At 41.6% G+C, this 19315-nt stretch overlaps 1 protein-coding gene across 1 annotated transcript in view; it reads left to right on the top strand.

Moving 5' to 3' along the window:
• ALS2 (alsin Rho guanine nucleotide exchange factor ALS2) overlaps positions 1–19315 on the top strand; it is a 51963-nt gene that overhangs the window by 25130 nt on the left and 7518 nt on the right. Inside the window, exons 13-27 of the mRNA XM_081850285.1 lie at positions 7–169; positions 521–652; positions 950–1078; positions 2059–2129; positions 4317–4383; positions 6187–6389; positions 6932–6997; positions 10443–10541; positions 11032–11196; positions 11842–11953; positions 12493–12570; positions 12688–12821; positions 15272–15439; positions 17510–17627; positions 18968–19125. Coding sequence (XP_081706411.1) covers positions 7–169; positions 521–652; positions 950–1078; positions 2059–2129; positions 4317–4383; positions 6187–6389; positions 6932–6997; positions 10443–10541; positions 11032–11196; positions 11842–11953; positions 12493–12570; positions 12688–12821; positions 15272–15439; positions 17510–17627; positions 18968–19125 — 1863 coding nt within the window. The remainder of the gene's footprint in view (positions 1–6; positions 170–520; positions 653–949; positions 1079–2058; positions 2130–4316; positions 4384–6186; positions 6390–6931; positions 6998–10442; positions 10542–11031; positions 11197–11841; positions 11954–12492; positions 12571–12687; positions 12822–15271; positions 15440–17509; positions 17628–18967; positions 19126–19315) is intronic.

Here is a 19315-nt window from a genome sequence, read left to right as displayed (position 1 = left end):
CTGTAGGGATTTCTTAACTAAAAGCCAGGCATTGCTTCAGGATCTGTCAGAGACAAATGAGGAGGCTCTCCCATTGGTAGAAGTGTTAAATACTCTGTTTTTCTTGCCAATCCGACGACTTCATAATTACGCTAGAACTTTACTAAAGCTTGCTACGTGTTTTGAAGTGGTAAGTTGTTGGATAAGAAAGTTTCACTAAACAGGAGACATTTTGTGTTTGTTTTTTTGATCTCATTGCTAACATAATCATTCCAGGCGGCGTAATATTTTTAATCAGTTAAAAAAAAAGTGCAAATGCAGTTGCATTTGTTACAATAACTAAGCGGTTTATTCTTCATTGTATTTGTGTTCTTTTTAGTTACTTAAATATTATTCATAGTGTTCAATCACAGAGAAGTTGTTTCAGCTGATTAAAATATAACGTTTTCAGAAACTGCAATTACTGTAATGAAATACTGCAATAGGTCTCTGGAAGCAACTATCAATTGCTAACCTTGTTTTGTTTGTTCCTTCTCTGTAGACATCTCCAGAATACCAGAGCCTCCAGGATGCCAGTTCTTGTTATGAAACCCTTGCTGTCCATCTTAGCAGGAAAAGGAAAGAAGCTGAATACACGCTGGGCTTCTGGAAGACCTTTCCTGGCAAAATGACAGTATGTGGGCATTGCTGTAGTCTCTGCTAGCACAACTCTTCAACTGTAGGATTTCATTTTCCCCACAGTGATGTCACCGTAGTTTCCTTCCCTTCCCTTCCCCTCTCTTCATGGCTGCGGTGCTTCCAATTTCAGAAAGTATTGTATTTAGCAAATAATCCTAATTTCCTGTTACGGCTGAGATGCATGCAAATTCAGACCTCATCTGTGATGAGTGCGCACTACTGTTAATGACACAGGGGTGATAATAGGCATAGTCGACCTAATTTGTGTGCCTGCCTCACTCCTCAATTCTAGGATTCCTTGAGGAAACCCGAACGGCGACTAATCTGTGAGAGCAGCAATCGGGGACTGTCACTGCAGCATGCTGGGAGATTCTCAGTAAACTGGTTCATCCTCTTTAACGATGCCTTGGTCCATGCTCAGGTAAGCGCATACTGGGGATTAGAGCTGAATTGTTCCTGTTATACCTGAATGGATGGGGCACCTCACAGTAAAAGGATATTTTCAGAGTTCTGTAGCAGTCAGAACTCTCTCCCCACGCTCTTCAGAAGAACACATACAAAGACGACATGAGGTCCATATGGGTTGTCGCTAGGTCTAGTCAGTGACGGAGGAAGGGGGCAGGTCACCCTGGGTGCCAGCCTGGGGGGGTGACATTGCCGCGGACAGGCTCCTCCCCCTTGGGACACTCGCACGGGCGACGTACCACGTACCACACACCCCCAGGCGATGTGCCACGCCCCCGCCGCCCCGGGTACCGAAGCCCCTTCCTCCACTACTGGGTCTCGTATGGGTGACAAGAACCTTGGATACCAAGCCTGTTCTGTCTTCCGTGCAATGTAGCTCATTCCCCACCTCTCTCTATTGGGGTTCTGAAACACAATTCAGAATTGGGTCTATTCTGCCTGCCCAGCCACCACCTCATTAGTGCCATTGATATTGCCGGCATTAGGTTTTGGAACATTATGTTTTGGGTCTTTGAACAGCATTGCCTCTCACTTGCAAAAAAAAGTTGAAAGACAAAAAATAGTTGTGCACAGTTTCTCCCTGTCTTCTGGCGAGACTGGAAAATATCTTCCATCCCTAGCATACAGCAGCACTATCCTTTGCTGCCCCTTAAACAAACGGTAGGAACAGGGTATCCTATGCACTGAGCTCTGGTTCATAGAGCCCGCTATTTGGCATAAATATGGTTGCAGCTTTGCAAGCTGTGCAATTTGAACTTATCAAATGGGGGGTGAATGGGAACTCGTTAGGAGATATAGCAGTTGCATTTCAGCAGTGTGGCTTAATGTCATTCTGTTTCCAAAGGGGAAGAAACACTGAAGAAGGAACGCACACACAGAGTGAATCTAATCCTAATAGGAAGGTTGATGCTTTTCCTCTTTTGCTTTTCTTTGCAGTTTTCAACTCATCATATATTTTCCTTGTCCACATTGTGGGTAGAACCTGTTTCAGAAGAGTCTGGTAATATGTAAGTATGTCAAGGCCATCCCTCAAATAGAAATTATTTTGTTGCTGTTGTCGATGAGATGAGTTTTTCTTTTGAAACGTCTTAGGTACTCCAGGTCTTTTGTGCTCTTTGTCTCCGAAGTGCTACTCAACATGCATCCCTTAAAGGCAGTGGTGGGGAACCTTGTGGCCTATCCAGCTGCTTTTTGACTCCAACTCCCATCAGCCTCAGCCAGCCAATGGCCAGGGATGATGTTCATCATAATCCAGGAGCAGCTGGAAGGACCACAGGTTAATAATGTGGTTAATAATCACAATAATGTGATTATCATGCTTGTGGTTAGTGAGATAAAGTTATCGCAGGTGTAGATGTTGCTCATTTTAAGCATGTATTTGACACGCAGCGTAAATTAATAATGCAGAGTTTCAAAGAATAAAAGCTTTACTGAGTTAAAATAAACTTCTTCATAAACAACATGGTTCCAAACAGTTTGACTGAGATTACATACTGCTCACAACTGAAGCAGACAAACACTCACTGTCATCTTACAGAGAGTACAAAAGAGAAACTGGCTATGAAGTCACATGCCAGAGTGACTCAACAGTTAGCAGTTAGCCCTGAATAACTTTAGTAGGCCCAAATGATTGTGCAGTCCCAGCACTTCCCAGCCTGCTTTGCTGCTTCTGCTCTCATGTGTCTTTGTCACATGACAGACACTCCCCCAAAGACCTAGAGAGCAGAAGTATAAACATGAAAAATTAACTTATTCAGTATTGGCTGGACATTAAGTCTTGTAAATGCAGATATGCTGAAATCATTCAAACCAGTGCGGTCTAATCTGTATTACAGTGGTGCCCCGCAAGACGAACGCCTCGCAAGACGGAAAACCCGCTAGACGAAAGGGTTTTCCCTTTTGGAGGCGCTTCGCAAAACGAATTTCCCTATGGGCTTGCTTCGCAAGACGAAAATGTCTTGCGAGTTCCTGCGGGGTTTTTTCCCTTCCCCCCCCTTTTTCCTAAGCCCTAAGCCGCTTATCAGCTGATCCGCTGATAAGCCGCTTATCAGCTGATCCGCTAAAAGCCGCTAAACCGCTAATAGCGCTAATCTGCTAAGCTGTCAATGGGCTTGCTTCGCAAGACGAAAAAACCGCTATACAAAGAGCCTCACGGAACGGATTAATTTCGTCTTGCAAGGCACCACTGTATTATTTATTTATTTATTTATTTATTATTATCCTCATCATCATTTTTGATTTATTAATTGCCCTCTAGATTACTATCTTAAGCCATTTTACATATTAGATAATTAAAAACAAAAACATAGAACAGTCAATACATTTAAAACTAGACTAAACCCCTAAGAAGTATTCCAGTGTCACTTTTGTAAGGAAGAATGCCATGGCATTTCTTGTGTTTAGACAGGGAAGAATATTTATGCAATGTGATATTGGTGCAGAATTCAGCTTCCTACAACCTTTTTTCTTAGCTTGAAGCAGCATTTCTAGTCCATATGGATGTGAGTACAGTCGTACCTTGTTTTGCAGCCGGGATCCATTCCGGAGCCCCGGCTGCTAGCCGAAAATGATGCAGGGCAAAGCGCCATGTCTGTGCACACATGTGGAGCGGTTTGTGCTTCTGCGCATGCAAACCTGGAAATAACCCGTTCCGGTACTTCCAGGTTTGCCGTGGACATTCATTGGAATGGACGCTAGACAAGGCGAACATTCGCGGAGGTATTACTGTGTAGGCTTGGCAGCTTGGTAATTTCTTATGAAACAAAAGGATGGCTGAATAAATCTAGTGGTTTCAGGATCTGGCATAGGTAAAGTAAAAGATGCCAGATAAGCATAAATACTTTACTTAACTTGCATAACTTGGAACTTCTTCATTTTATTTTGGCACAGAGTACAGTCTTCCTTATAATCGCTAGTGATAAGAGACTGAAATAGGATGGAAGGTGTTAGATTACATGGCACTTTACTGTTGCAAATGGAGATTCTCCATTTCTCATGAATTTAGGGAAAGGTTGAACATTTCTTTAAGCCAGAGGCTAGAAGGAAAAGGACAGAAAATAGAATGCAACTCTGCCCCTTTGCTTTGGTATTAATTTTTGCCTGTGCTAGCTACAGTTATCTGTTCAATTATTTTTTATTTTCTTATGTTCTTTTTACATGAACCTTTTTGGTTTTTTGGTCTTTCTTCATACTAGGAATGGTTTGAGGGTCACTACACCAGAAGAACAGTTCATTCTTGTTTCATCAACACCACAGGAAAAGGTAGGCAGGCACAGAAACTGCATTCTCTCCTCCCCTGTTTGCACCACTTGCCAGGTAGGTTAGCGGCAGGAACATAGGAAGCTGCCTTATACCGAGTCAAACCATTGGTCTGTTTAACTCTATTGTGTACACTGACCAGCAGCATTTCTTAGGGCTCCAGTCAGCATACATCCCCAGTCCTGTTTGGAGATGCCAGATAGTGCATGAGTTGTGGTCTTCCTCCATTACTTCCCCACAAGGAATGTGGGCTTGGCTTACTTGTGAGAGCCATCTTAAGTGCCTTAGCTACTTTGAACATAGAGTACCGTATTTCTCACTCTATAGGACACACTTTTCCCCCTCCAAAAATTAAGGGGAAATGTGTGTGCATCCTATAGAGCGAATGCAGGCTGCACAGCTAAGCCCAAAGCCAGAACAGGGAGACGGAGCGCTGCAGAGCACTCCGTCTCGCTGTTCTAGCTTGGGGATGGCCGCGTGCAAAGGAGGGCTGTTCCCAAGCCAGAACAGTGAGACGGAGACAGAGCAGCGCTTCCCCCCACCGCCAGCCCCACAAGCTCGGGTGAATGCACCTTGAACGCACCCTGTTTTAGAGGGGGAGAACAAGAAAAACATTTTTTTTCCCTGTTCTCCCCCTCCTATGGTCCGGTGCGTCCTATGGTCTGGTGCGTCCTATAGAGGGAAAAATACGGTACTTTGTAAGCTTATTTTCTCTGCTTATTTCACTCTGTAACCAAAGGGAAATCAACATACAGTGACCCTGCTTGCACAGCACGGCAAACCATAGTTAATGGTATACTGCAAACATGCCTATCTGAGTTGTTCACCTCCTTTCCGGTTGTATGTGGATGAAACAAGCCACAATTTAGTGTTGCATTCAAATCAGAGATGATGGTTCATTTTGCAACACAATCTTGTAAGCCGAAGTTTGTTCTTGGCTGATCATAGTTTGTTGGGAGTGAAATCATCCATGGATCAAATGTAACGCTAAGACAGGAGTTGCGGTCTGTTTCCTGTCTGTGCAAATGGGAGGAGCAAAACTAACATTGTTTTGCTCGTAGACGGTAGCCCATGGTATAGAAGACATGCGAGTATGGTCCACATTGCTGTAGCTGAGTATGTAGCATCATGGTTTAGAAGGAGACCAGGACTAGATCACTGGTCTTCAAATAGTGACTTGTGATCTATAGTTGGCCCATAGATGGTTCATGCCAATGCATTCATTGCCAATTATTACCGTATTTTTCGCTCTGTAAGACACACCAGGCCATAAGACGCACCTAGTTTTTGGAGGAGGAAAACAAGAAAAAAAATATTCTGAATCCCAGAAGCCAGAACAGCAAGTGGGATCGCTGTGCAGCGATCCCTCTTGCTGTTCTGGCTTCTGGGATAGCTGCGCAGCCTGCATTCGCTCCATAAGACACACACACATTTCCCCTTACTTTTTAGGAGGGAAAAAGTGACTCTTATAGAGCAAAAAATACGGTATTTTTAAATTTAAGTTTAGTTTGTTTTTAAGTGACGTAGAGAATGATGACCATAATATGGTGGTGTATTAAAAACTGACCCTTTGTTCCAGGCAGAAGGTAAATGGGGCCCCAAGTCTGAAAAGGTTAAGATTGCTGGAGCAGATGAACTTTTGCAGTTCTGTGATTTTTATCATTTATTGATTCTGTGGCACCAATAAGTCCTATCAGACTAACTCCAAGAGATTCCTTCAGTATTCCCATAAAAGTAGTTATGAATAGAGAGGAGGAACACAAAGGGTAGGCAAAACCTTGAATACTTTTACTGTAATTGTTTCAGACTAAATGGCTGAGAGCGATAAGCCAAGCAGTGGATCAGGCCTTAAAAGGGACGACTGACTTGCCTCCTTATGGAGTTAGCGGAAACATTCAGAGGCAAGAGCCCCCTATCTCACGGAGTGCCAAATACACCTTTTACAAAGATCCTCGGCTTAAGGACGCCACTTACAATGGTCGATGGCTTTCCGGGAAACCACATGGAAGGTGAAACTGTTCAGATGTTCTTATGTACATGTTCGCTAGTTAAGAGGCTGTCCTGTTTACTTAAAACCAAGCACAAAAGCACCAATAATAACAGGCCAAAAAAAGAGAGAGATTTTCACTAATTGCATGGAAAATGTGCTGACTTCTGTTGTTACATCATCGCTTGCATTTGGTGAAAATTGCTGCTGAAAACACGCCTCACGAGGAAGGATTTTTTCTTTAACATATTGGACTTGCAATAAATCTTTTCAAGCACCTGAAGTTTTCCCCTGTTCTCTTCTTTTACATCTTCTTCTCTTTCTTTCTTTTTGCTTAAAGCTAGGTAACAAGTGAAAAAAGGCATGTAAAAAGTATTTAAATCTGAATAAAGCAGAGTACAATAAATGAAAAGCTGCCTATTCTATGACCACTTAACCTTGAGCTCTAAAACCTAGCCAGAAAAAATGCAGTAGTCCTTTGAACGATGTAATAGTCTTGCATAAAACGTGTTATGCTAATTCAAATGAGGAACTGGTCTAACTATGGCACTCTGTATATTTCAGGGGAGTTTTGAAATGGGCAGATGGAAGAATGTATTCTGGCATGTTCAGAAGTGGCCTGGAAGATGGGTAGGTACAAAGAGTTAAACCAAATTTGGGGTTGGAGAAAGAGAAGTCTAATTATTACTTAAAATTGTCTTACCACCAGCAAGATGTTAGATAACCTCCCTTTGGCTGATGGATTTATTTAGCTGTCAAAATAGTTTTTAGGAGTTTTGTGAAACTAACTTAAGTTGTCACATCATATATTGGGTTATATCCAGTGTTGATCTTACTCATAGTAGAACCATTGAAATGTAGTGGGCATGACTAACTTATATCCATTAATTTCAATGGATCTGCTCAAAGTGCAACTTGGGTTCAACCCATGCTTACCTGGGAGTAAGTCTCAGGTACTCAGGGTTTCATTTTAATCACTGTAACAAGCAGCTTGCAATGTAAAATTAAACCCTCTCCTTCACCCCCCGTGTGCTTTTTTTCTGTTCAAACACCTTGCCAGATTTGTGTGCATGTTAGAAATCTGGATGGTGCTAAAATAAAAGTACATCCATACAGTGCTTGTGCAACTGTTGCAGTATAGTAATCCTTTGCAGCTGAAACTCCTGAACATGAAAGATTGTAGCTGTGCACTCCTGGGGGGGGGGTTGGGTTTGGGTTTGAGACATCTATGGTGTTAAACTAAAGAATTCTATTATGTAGTAGTGTACTTTTTTAAACAGTGTATTAGGGATTTGTCTGTAAGACACTTTCCTAAAACTTCTATTTAGCCTTCTGTTTCACAGGTGAAAATACCAGTGCTGTTTCTCAAGTGATTTTTATTACTTTACCTTCAATTCAAAATTTGTATGAAATTCTGGAGAGCTAAACTTGTTCTCTCATGAAGTCAATGCAGTGTCAAAAATAAAGCAGTCACAGTTTGAACTGCATGCTAGGAATTGTTGGCTGAATCTGTTACGCGTGCTTAAATTTATATAGCTACCACCAGATATACACGTATAGAAAAGTGATATATAGGTGTTTTATAATTGCATATCATATAATTCATTAACCGTTACTCCTTTACACATAATTCACAGATACATAGTACATTTTTAGTATTATTCAATACAGTGGATGCTTGGGTTGCGAACGTGATCCGTGTGGGAGGCACGTTTGCAACCCACAGTGCCGTGTCTGCGTACGCGCGGGTTTGCGATTCGGTGCTTCTGTGCATGCACAAAGCGCAATTTAACACTTCTGCGCATGCGAGGGATTCAGGTCGGAGCGAAACAATATAAACTGAAAGCTTTTGCAGATGACCTAGTTTTGACTCTGCAGGAGCCAGAATCTAGTACGAAAAGAGTATTACAATTGATACAGGATTTTGGTCGGGTGGCAGGATTTAAATTAAATAAACAGAAAACTAAAGTGTTGGGAAAAAATTTGACAGATATAGAGTCGGAAAGGTTTCAGAGAGAAACAGAACTAACTATGGTTAAAAAAGTAAAATACCTAGGGGTAAACATAACAGCAAAAAACCTGAGTCTATTTAAGGATAATTATGAAAAATGTTGGTCTGAAATTAAGAGAGACTTGGATAGTTGGACAAAATTGAAGCTTTCTTTGCTAGGCCGAATTGCTGCTATCAAGATGAATGTATTGCCAAAAATGTTGTTTTTGTTTCAAACATTACAGATTGTGGACAAAACGGAGTGCTTCCGGAAGTGGCAGAAAGATATATCCAGATTTGTCTGGCAGGGCAAAAAGCCCAGAATTAAGTTTAAGATATTAACAGATGCGAAAGAAAGAGGGGGCTTTGCCCTGCCAGACTTAAAGTTGTACTATGAAGCCGCAGCTTTTTGCTGGCTAAAAGACTGGCTACTTCTCGAAGACACTGATGTGTTGGACTTGGAAGGTTTTAACAATGCTTTTGGTTGGCATGCATACTTATGGTATGATAAAGTTAAGATCAATAAGGCCTTTAAGAACCATATTGTCAGGAAAGCAGTGTTTAATGTCTGGACAAAATACAAAGACTTACTGGAAAATAAAACTCCAAGGTGGCTCTCACCTCTGGAGGCTAAGGCCCTAAAAAGACCCAATATGGAGGCTAAATGGCCAAAATATTGGGAAATATTAGAAAAAGATGGAGACAATTGGAAATTGCAGAGTTTAGAGAAAATGAAGGATAAGGTGCGAGACTGGTTACATTATGCTCAGATTAAAGAAGTTTTTAAAAATGATAAAAAGTTAGGGTTCCAGGTGGAGAAATCGAAGTTAGAAACTGAATTGTTAGAACCAAAGACTAAGGTATTATCTAGAATGTATAACTTGCTGTTAAAATGGAATACACAAGACGAAATGGTTAAATCGGCTATGATAAAATGGGCACAGGACATTGGGCATAACATTATGTTTGAGGACTGGGAAAGGTTGTGGACCACTGGGCTGAACTTCACCGCATGTAATGCTCTGAAGGAAAATGTAATGAAAATGATATATAGATGGTACATGACCCCAGTTAAACTTGCCAAAATATACCATTCGTCTGATAATAAATGTTGGAAATGTAAAGAAAACGAAGGAACATTCTTTCACCTCTGGTGGACATGCCCTAAGGTGAAGGTCTTCTGGGAAATGATATATAATGAGCTGAAAAAGGTATTTAAGTATACCTTCACTAAGAAACCAGAGGCCTTCCTTCTGGGTATTGTCGGCCAGAAGGTGTTAAAGAAGGACCGAACATTTTTTATGTATGCAACAACGGCAGCAAGGATACTCATCGCAAAAAACTGGAAAACTCAAGATCTACCCACACTGGAAGAGTGGCAGATGCAACTGATGGACTATATGCAACTGGCCGAGATGACTGGCAGAATCCGTGACCTGGGAGAAGAGAAGATGGAGGAAGACTGGGAGAAATTCAAGAAGTATCTACAAAAACATTGTAATTTGGTTGAATGCTAAGAAGGATGCTAGATTATAAAAAACTGGCCACCACTAAATTAGATTTGAAATTTGATGATAAGTGAGACTAAAGAAAATATAAAATTTTTTGGAAAGAAGTGCTAGATTATATTTGAATGAGTGGACATGAGATTGTAAACAAGTTGATAATTTGTTTGGAAAAAACTTTTAACGATGTAAATGGGAGCGGGAGACGTGAGGGAGCCCAAAGAAGTGATGAAATTATGTCTGTGATAGAAGTAAGACTGTTTATTATTTGTGCATTTATATTTAAAAACTTTAATAAATATTTATATATAAAAAAAATAACACTTCTGCGCATGCGCAAGCTCCAAAACCCAGAAGTAACCCGTTCCGGTACTTCTGGGTTCGGCGCAGTGCACAACCCAAAAACACGCAACCTGAAGCGTTTGTAACCCAAGGTATGACTGTACATGTTTACTCAGAAGTAAATCTTACAGTGTTCAGTGGGTCCTACTGCCAAGTAGATGTGTATGGGATTGCTGCTCTTCATGTTATATTCTTGTTTTCTAGTTGCTCAGGACTGTTATTGTTTTCAAATTGGCAGGTACGGTGAATACAAAATACCAAGCAAAATACTGAACAAGAGTGACCGCTATGTTGGATATTGGAAGGAGGGCAAAATGTGTGGACAAGGCATCTACAGGTAGTATACAAAACAACATGAGTATTGTTTTAAAGGTCATCGTGTGTGGTCCAAAAGAGAGCAGCATTTAACCCACAATGCACTTCAAAGGGCCACTTAACACACACACAAACCATTTCTTTCTATGCAAAACCTTTCCAGGTAGGAACAGACTGAAACCCCTATGAAGATCACCATGTGAGACAGTTGTCACTCACAAACACATTTCATTGTGTGAACACCTCCTGGGAAGTTGCATTTTGCCTTGTGTCCATGCAGTGAAATATACATGTGCCCATGTTGCTTCACACGACAATCTGTGCATAGATGTGATACCATATCTGTTCATGCTCTTTTTGCACAGAACTACATAATCCACAATACAACACATCTCCGTCCCGTCCCCCGCTTAAACTCATCACTGGAAATAATTGTCCTGTTTTCACATTCCTGCCAAAAATGTTGTTTTCTGTGTGCAGAGGGGGAGAGAGATAACACTCTTTTATTTCAGCTATGCCACTGGAGAAGTGTATGAAGGGAGCTTTCAGGATAACATGCGTCATGGGCATGGTCTCCTGCGCAGTGGGAAACTGACATCTACCTCTCCCAGTATGTTCATTGGCCAGTGGGTGATGGATAAGAAGACTGGATATGGAGTATTTGACGATATCACAAGGTAAATAGATTCTGAGCATTCTAAAAACTTATGCTAAGTAGTTGCTTATCCCTCTAGTTTACTTGAATAAAATCACTAACAAGATGACATGGAATGCAATCTAAAACTTGTATGTCAGCAATCAATCACCTGCCTTTGTTTAACTCATGAGCTATTGCTTTAACTCATGAGCTATTGCTGCAATCTGCTCCGATTGTATATTTTATCTTTATGAGTGCTGTTTTTATTGTGTTATGTTATGTGAGCTGGTCTTTGACCGTAATAAATTATCTCAATTATCTCTCACCTGCCTTTGAACTTACTAATTTATATTTTAGCTCAGCATTCATGTTTCATAAACCTTAATATAAGTCCTCTTTGGAAATACTGAAAAGTGCAATAACATACAATTAAAAATAATAATGGCAAACTTATGAAAATGATACATAAACTGCAGTTAAGATGTATACTAGTTTGTGCCCTCCCGCCAACCCCATTATAGAGCTCTGATATGACCCTATTAATTGCCGAAAAGGCTTCTCAGCTGGTAGGGTAGTATGTCTGTTGTTTAGTTGTCAGAGTGTCACAGAACAGGAGATGGTATGGTGAGCCTTATTTCTTAAAATTTAGATTGCTTTGGCCCTTAATCCCTTCTTGTCTCTTCAGGGGAGAAAAATATATGGGAATGTGGCAAGATGACCTCGGCCAGGGCAATGGTGTTGTGGTTACACAGTTTGGACTGTATTATGAAGGAGCCTTTAGCAGCAATAAAATGATGGTGAGTACTGTACAAACCAGTGTCTTACGGTTGAAGGAGCAGTCCCTAACCTTACTCTGTTTTTTGGTGCTCAACGTGTAAAAATAAAAATTCACCCCCTTTTTTCAAAGTAGCATTTATGCCAGATTGGATCCAGACTACCTGTGAGCAGTTCCTCTCTTGGGGTGCGCCCAATGGTAGAAGAGCAGAGGAGGCAATTTTTGCTAGTTACCCCTCCTCTTCCTGCAACCCCCTATACCCCAATGAAAATCTGCTCTGGAGGGTTGGGGGACTGAAGAGGACAGTGCAGAAGGAAAAAGGAATAGGTGAAAATTGCCTTCTTCCTTCCTCCACCTTTTTCCATTATGAGTCTCCACTGGATCTCTGCCCTTCCCGCTAAGGACAAGTTTGGATCCAGCACATTGACTGTTCTGTATCTTTGTGTTACGGCTACTGTAAAAATATACATCTTCCTGCATTTTTCTTCCCTAATACTACTCTGTGTTTATGTGAACTATTCAGAACAGGGCTTGTAATGATTGTGATACTGCTTTATGCAGGGGACTGGTGTCTTGCTTTCGGAAGATGACACAGTGTATGAAGGAGAGTTTTCAGATAATTGGACCCTTAATGGAAAGGTTGGTAAATCATATTTTGGGGGTTTGCTTTTTTTGAGTAGAGCAGTTTTTAAAAATGAGTGATTTCATTCTTCTTTTACTCTCTTCTCTCCCCTCCCCTCCATCCCTTCTTCAAAGGGAAGACTGACTTTGCCAAATGGAGACACTATTGAAGGTATTTTCAGTGGCGAGTGGGGATCTGGGATAAAGATTGCTGGAACCTACTTCAAACCCAGTTTGTATGATCATGAGAAGGACCGACCCAAAACCCTGTGAGTGAATGGGAACTGGCTTCTGTTTAGACTGTATCGTGTCTTTGTCTGTAGCTAGCCATGGTACCTGAGCCCTAGCACTGATTTGAATGCAAAGTAGGTTGCAGATCACAGCCTGTATTGCCTTGTTTGCCCAACTCTAGTTGTTTATTTCAACTCCTCTGCTTGGTTAGGCAATGGGGAATAGTACAGCATCATTGCCAAGTCCTCATGCGGATTTCAGATTTGAGTGCAACACTACAGGTTTTGTCTGAGGTGCTTGGAAGACAATGGGGTCAAGAGATACAATGCTTGATCTTTAGAAAAGGCTAAATGCGGTGAAAATTCTGTAAGTCATATGATATCTGAGCAGCTGGTGACCAGTGTGAAGAAAGTGAAAACGTAGCAGCTGTATTTTCGGAGCTGCAATTGGTCACTGGCACTTAAAGAGTGAGGGCCTCTACCCTTACACAGGCAGTAGAAATGGAGGTTCCTATAAACAGAATGTGGGACGCAGGTGGCACTGTGGTGCAAACCACTGAGCCTCTTGGGCTTGCCGATCGGAAGGTCGGTGGTTCGAATCCCCGCGACAGGGTGAGCTCCCATTGCTCGGTCCCAGCTCCTGCCAACCTAGCAGTTCAAAAGCACACCCAAAAGTGCAAGTACAGTGGTACCTCTGGTTACGTACTTAATTCGTTCCGGTGGTCCATTCTTAACCTGAAACTGTTCTTAACCTGAAGCACCACTTTAGCTAATGGGCCTCCCACCGCCGCTCGATTTCTGTTCTCATCCTGAAGCATAGTTCTTAACCCAAGGTACTATTTCTGGATTAGCGGAGTCTGTAACCTGAAGCGTATGTAACCCAAGGTACCACTGTAGATAAATAGGTACCGCTCTGGCAGGAAGGTAAACAGCATTTCTGTGCCCTGCTCTGGTTTCGGTGTTCCGTTGCGCCAGAAGTGGCTTAGTCATACTGGCCACATGACCTGGGAAAACTGTCTGCAGACAAACGCTGGATCCCTCGGCCTGTAAAGCAAGATGAGCGCTGCAACTCCAGAGTCGTCCACGACTGAACTTAACTTTACCTTTATATATATATATATATACACGTAAACAGAAAGGGACACGGGTGGCGCTGTGGGTTAAACCACAGAGCCTAGGACTTGCCGATCAGAAGGTTGGCGGTTCGAATCCCTGCGACGGGGTGAGCTCCCGTTGCTCAGTCCCTGCTCCTGCCAACCTAGGAGTTCGAAAGCACATCATAGTGCAAGTAGATAAATAGGTACCGCTCCAGTGGGAAGGTAAACAGTGTTTTCGTGTGCTGCTCTGGTTTGCCAGAAGCGGCTTAGTCATGCTGGCCACATGACCCGGAAGCTGTACGCTGGCTCCCTCAGCCAATAAAGCGAGATGAACACTGCAACCCCAGAGTCGGTCATGACTGGACCTAATCGTCAGGGGTCCCTTTACGTTTACCTTTACATAAACACAACTGGAAATGCATCTGTGCCGTGGTTGGACTGCACAGCCCATTTTGATTCATAATGGATGTTTTCAGGCATTTTTATAAGTCATCAGAGAGATGCTTTTGGGAAATAGGTGCCTGTCAGACTTGTGGAACAGTACATGATTGTCATCTCTGAAGAGCACTGGTGTAGCTGTCAGTTTTAAGTCATACAGTACCCATTATACATAGCTGTGGTTGTTTTTAAATTGTTAAACAAAATGTATGTCTATTTTATATTTATGGACAGCATAAGACTTTATTTCTCCCTGCCCCACCCGCCTTGGCTTTTATTTATGATACTGTTAATTGCTTTTGACATCACTGATGCCCAAATCTGACTGTGAATCAGGCTTCCCTGCCAAACTTAACAAACTTCTTAGGGAGCTGCTTTTTACCTCACTAGGGGGTCTATGAATAAATGTATGCAGGTGCCTCTGAAGCGAGGATTGTTGGCTGTCTTAAGTTCAGAATTTATTGCTTGATTTTTTCCCTAAGAAATAGTTTATTCTGCTCACTTGTCTAATGCAGCACAGAGAGAATCAGATTCTCTGCTTTTAAGCAAAGGCCTTGAAGTTACCGTAAGATATTATTAAAATAATGCTTCTGGTCTTTATCCCACAATCCTTTGATCCTTACCACCTCATGTTTTCAGCTTGGGCACTATTAACTGTCCTGGTTATTGATATAATAAATAACAATTCAATTATGAATCATCTCCCATGAAACGCCCCCAAGTGATGGACGATAAAAACAATTTCAGCAATTGTCAGACGGCCCAACATTAGCTAATGTGTCTTATTAATTAAGAGCAAGCTTGAGATGTTGAAGAGTGGGGGGGGGGGTGTTTCTGCCCTGCTCCACCCCATAATGTTCTAGATCTGCATGCTCTTAGGAGAAATTTCTGGTCCGCACATCTCTTAAGGCGTTTCATTGAGAATTGCGATTCTTGTGGTTAAAATGTCCCCAGGCGGAAGCTTGGAAATCTTGCTGTTCCTGCTGATGAAAAATGGAAGGCAGTGTTTGAGGAATGCTGGCATCAGCTAGGCTGTGAGCAACCAGGCCAAGGGGACAGGTGGAAAGCTTGGGATAACATTGCTGTTGCCCTGACAACCAATCGGCGTCAACACAAAGACAGGTTAGTAGTGAGGGACACTTGTACTTCAAGAAACAGCAGAAAAAAATATCAAGTGAAGTTCGGCCATCATTTTAAATTTACATTAAGATTTTTAAAAACATCTTACTGAAGTTTGCTATGGATATATATTGTAATATATGTAGTTTCACAGCTTTTGTGTACATTAAAAAAAAGTGTACATGTGAAAAATCTGCCATTTTGTGTGTGGAAACTTCTGCAATTCTAGTGTTTTATGAATCTATTAGGTACTGACAGAATGTTAGTGTGGTAGAAAGAGCCTTTAGTTAGCATAGTTGATCACATACTGCCCAGGATTATTTTTAAATTAGTAAGCTATAGGAAAAAATTCTTAAGAGAGGAGATGGATGTAAAAAAGGAGGAAATGTTTCAGAGCAGATATGAAAGTTTTCAGCAGGTTAGAACAAATGGCTAGAAAGAGCCATTTCAATTGGCAAGAATTAAAGGCAAGTACATTATACAGTGGCATACAGGTGAAACTCAGAAAATTAGAATATTGTGGAAAAGTTCATTTATTTCAAAAATTCAACTTAAAAAGTGAAACTAATATATTATCAATTACTGCCTCAATGCGGCATGGCATGGATGCTATTGGCCTGTGGCACTGCTGAGCTGTTATGGAAGACCAGGATGCTTCAATAGCAGCCTTCAGCTCTTCTGCATTGCTCGGTCTCATGTCTCTCATCTTGCTCTTGGGGTTCAGGTCAGGCGAGTTTGCTGGCCAATCAAGCACAGTAATCTCATGGGCATTGAACCAGGTTTTGGTACTTTTGGCAGCATGGGCAGGTACCAAAGTCCTGCTGGAAAATGAAATCAGCATCCCCATATAGCTTGTCTGCGGAAAGAAGCATGAAGTGCTCCAAAATCTCCTGGTAGATGGCTGTGTTGACCCTGGACTTAATGAAGCACAGTGGACCAACACCAGCTGATGACGTTGCTCCCCAAATCTCTTTTCTGGTGGGAGCAGATTTGCATCTCATTTGGAAACCCAAGGACCCAGAGTCTGGAGGAAGAATGGGGAGGCACACAATGCCAGATGCTTGAAGTCCAGTGTGAAGTTTCCACAGTCTGTGTTGATTTGGGGAGTCATGTCATGATGCAAAAGGGGCCCAAACCAAGTACTGAGTACATATGCATGCTTCTACTTCTCAGAGGTCCAATATTGCTCTATTTGCAGTCCTTGTTTTGCTGATTTCATTTAATATTCTAATTTTCTGAGATTGCTGATTTGGGGTTTTCATCAGTTGTATGCCATGATCTTCACAATTATAACAAAGAAAGGCTTGGCATATCTTGTTTTGCATGTCACGAGTCTATCTCATATATTAGTTTCACCTTTTAAGTTGAATTACTGAAATAAATGAACTTTTCCATGATATTCTAATTTTCCGAGTTTCACCTGTACTTTAAATAGGGAAGTTACAGATAGGTAGCCGTGTTGGTCTGCCATGGTCAAAACAAAATAAAAAAAATCCTTCCAGTAGCACCTTAAAGACCAACTGAGTTAGTTCTAGGTATGAGCTTTCGTGTGCATGCACACTTCTTCAGATACCTGAAGAAGTGGTATCTGAAGAAGTGTGCATGCACACGAAAGCTCATACCTAGAACTAACTCAGTTGGTCTTTAAGGTGCTACTGGAAGGATTTTTTTTATTTTGTTTTAAATAGGGAAGGGAGATATCTACATGGGCAGCCCTGTGACAGAAGCAGAAAAGTATTGTTTTTGTACACTTAAGAAAATCTGTACCTGTGGGATATTGGGAAACAATAGTGTAGTTATTGGAGAGAGAGGAAGGAATGAGTGTGGCAAATATAATGGGTCCTGTAATAGTAAGATGACAGAAAGAGCTAAGAACATTTTGCTAGTATAATTTATTGCATTTTTCAGTATCTCTGGTTTTCAGGATTTGTAATTATTTTTTCTTTTCTTGTGTGTGTGTGTTTTTTTAAGACTTTCTTATTATTTAGCTCTTTACAGTTGGTTGGTTTGTAGCTACTTGACCCATGCATGTTTCCTATATAGCTTATAACTCTATCGCTTCCATTGTTGCAGCCCAGAACTGTTAAGTAGATCTCATGCGCAAACTTTGGAGAGCTTGGAGTTCATTCCAAAACACGTTGGTGCCTTCACACTCGAAAAATACGACAACATTAAGAAATATCTCATAAAGGTATTGTGACTGTTGTTAAATAAGTTCTTATCTATAAGCTGGGGTACAAGCAGGGAACACATTGTGTTCAGTAAACGGGACCTGCATGCATTCCTACTATATAGTGAGGATTTTTTCCACAAACAATAAATTTGTAAGAACACTATTTCCAGTTCTTCTATAAACTCCTACAGATTGCAGTCTTTGTTATAATTTTCAGATGATACTAGAGCAGGGGTCAGCAAACTTTTTCAGCAGGGGGCCAGTCCACTGTCCTTCAGACCTTGTGAGGGGCCGGACTATATTTTAAAGAAAAATAATGAACAAATTCCTATGCCCTCAAATAACCCAGAGATGCATTTTAAATAAAAGCACACATTCTATGCATGTAAAAACACCAGGCAGGCCCCACAAATAATCCAGAGATGCATTTTAAATAAAAAGACACATTCTACTCATATAAAAACACGCTGATTCCCGGACCATCTGCGGGCCAGATTTAGAAGGAGATTGGGCCAGATCCGGCCCTCCCAGCCTTAGTTTATATTAAAAACATTGAAACATTGAAATATTAAAATGCAGCCTCATCACAGGAGGAGAAAGGTGAAAAGATAGAGGGTGAGGGAATCAAATTGACTCCAAGCCAAAGGCCAGGCGGATCAACTCTGTCTTACAGGCCCTGCAGAAAGAAATCAGATCCTGTAGGGCCCTGGTCTCATGAGACAGAGCGTTCCACCAGGCAAGAGCCAGTGTTGAAAAAGCCCTGGCTCTGGTTGAGGCTAATCTAACTGTACTCTAATATTGTAGAATAAATGTTCTTCTTTTCTATAAGATGGGTAAGGTAAAGGTAAAGGGACCCCTGACCATTAGGTCCAGTCGTGACCAACTCTGGGGTTGCGGTGCTCATCTCGCTTTATTGGCTGAGGGAGCCGGAGTACAGCTTCCGGGTCCTGTGGCCAGCATGACTAAGCCGCTTCTGGTGAATCAGAGCAGCGCACAGAAACGCCGTTTACCTTCCCGCCGGAGGGGTACCTATTTATCTACTTGCACTTTGACGTGCTTTCGAACTGCTAGGTGGGCAGGAGCAGAGACCGAGCAACAGGAGCTCACCCCATCACGGGGATTTGAACCTCCAACCTTCTGATCGGCAAGTCCTAGGCTCTGTGGTTTAACCCACAGCGCCACCCACGTCCCATAAGATGGGTAGGTTATGTATATTGTTTGAACTGCCATTGCTTTAAACAAAGAGCCTTAAATAAATAAATAAATAAATAAATAAATAAATAAATAAATATGAGTGTTGCAATCAAGACTCTTCTTCTTTATGTAGCTGCCTAATTCTCTGACCCTTTTCTTTTTAGGCGTGTGATACTCCCCTGCATCCTTTGGGAAAACTTGTTGAGACCCTAGTTGCTGTATACCGAATGACGTATGTAGGCGTGGGAGCTAATCGGCGGCTGTTGCAGGAAGCAGTCAGGGAAATTAAATCCTACCTCAAACGCATCTTCCAGCTAGTCAGGTAAGAAAAAACCAGTGAACTTTGTCTCTCATTTAGTGTAAAACCTTTATACTTCCACCTTTCTCTTTTAACAAACATGCATAAAGAAATGCATTTGTGCAGAAAAGCTGATCATGGAGCAGCTCTTGACTTGTTGCTAGGTTCCCCTGCAAAAAAGAAAATTGAAGAGAATTATTCGAAGAGAATTATA

This window comes from Podarcis erhardii, assembly GCF_964252035.2.
Source record: "Podarcis erhardii genome assembly, chromosome: 1".
NCBI classification, from domain to species: Eukaryota; Metazoa; Chordata; class Lepidosauria; order Squamata; family Lacertidae; genus Podarcis; species Podarcis erhardii.
The sequence above is the reverse complement of the archived record's forward strand: the minus strand, read 5'-3'. Positions and strand labels throughout refer to the sequence as shown.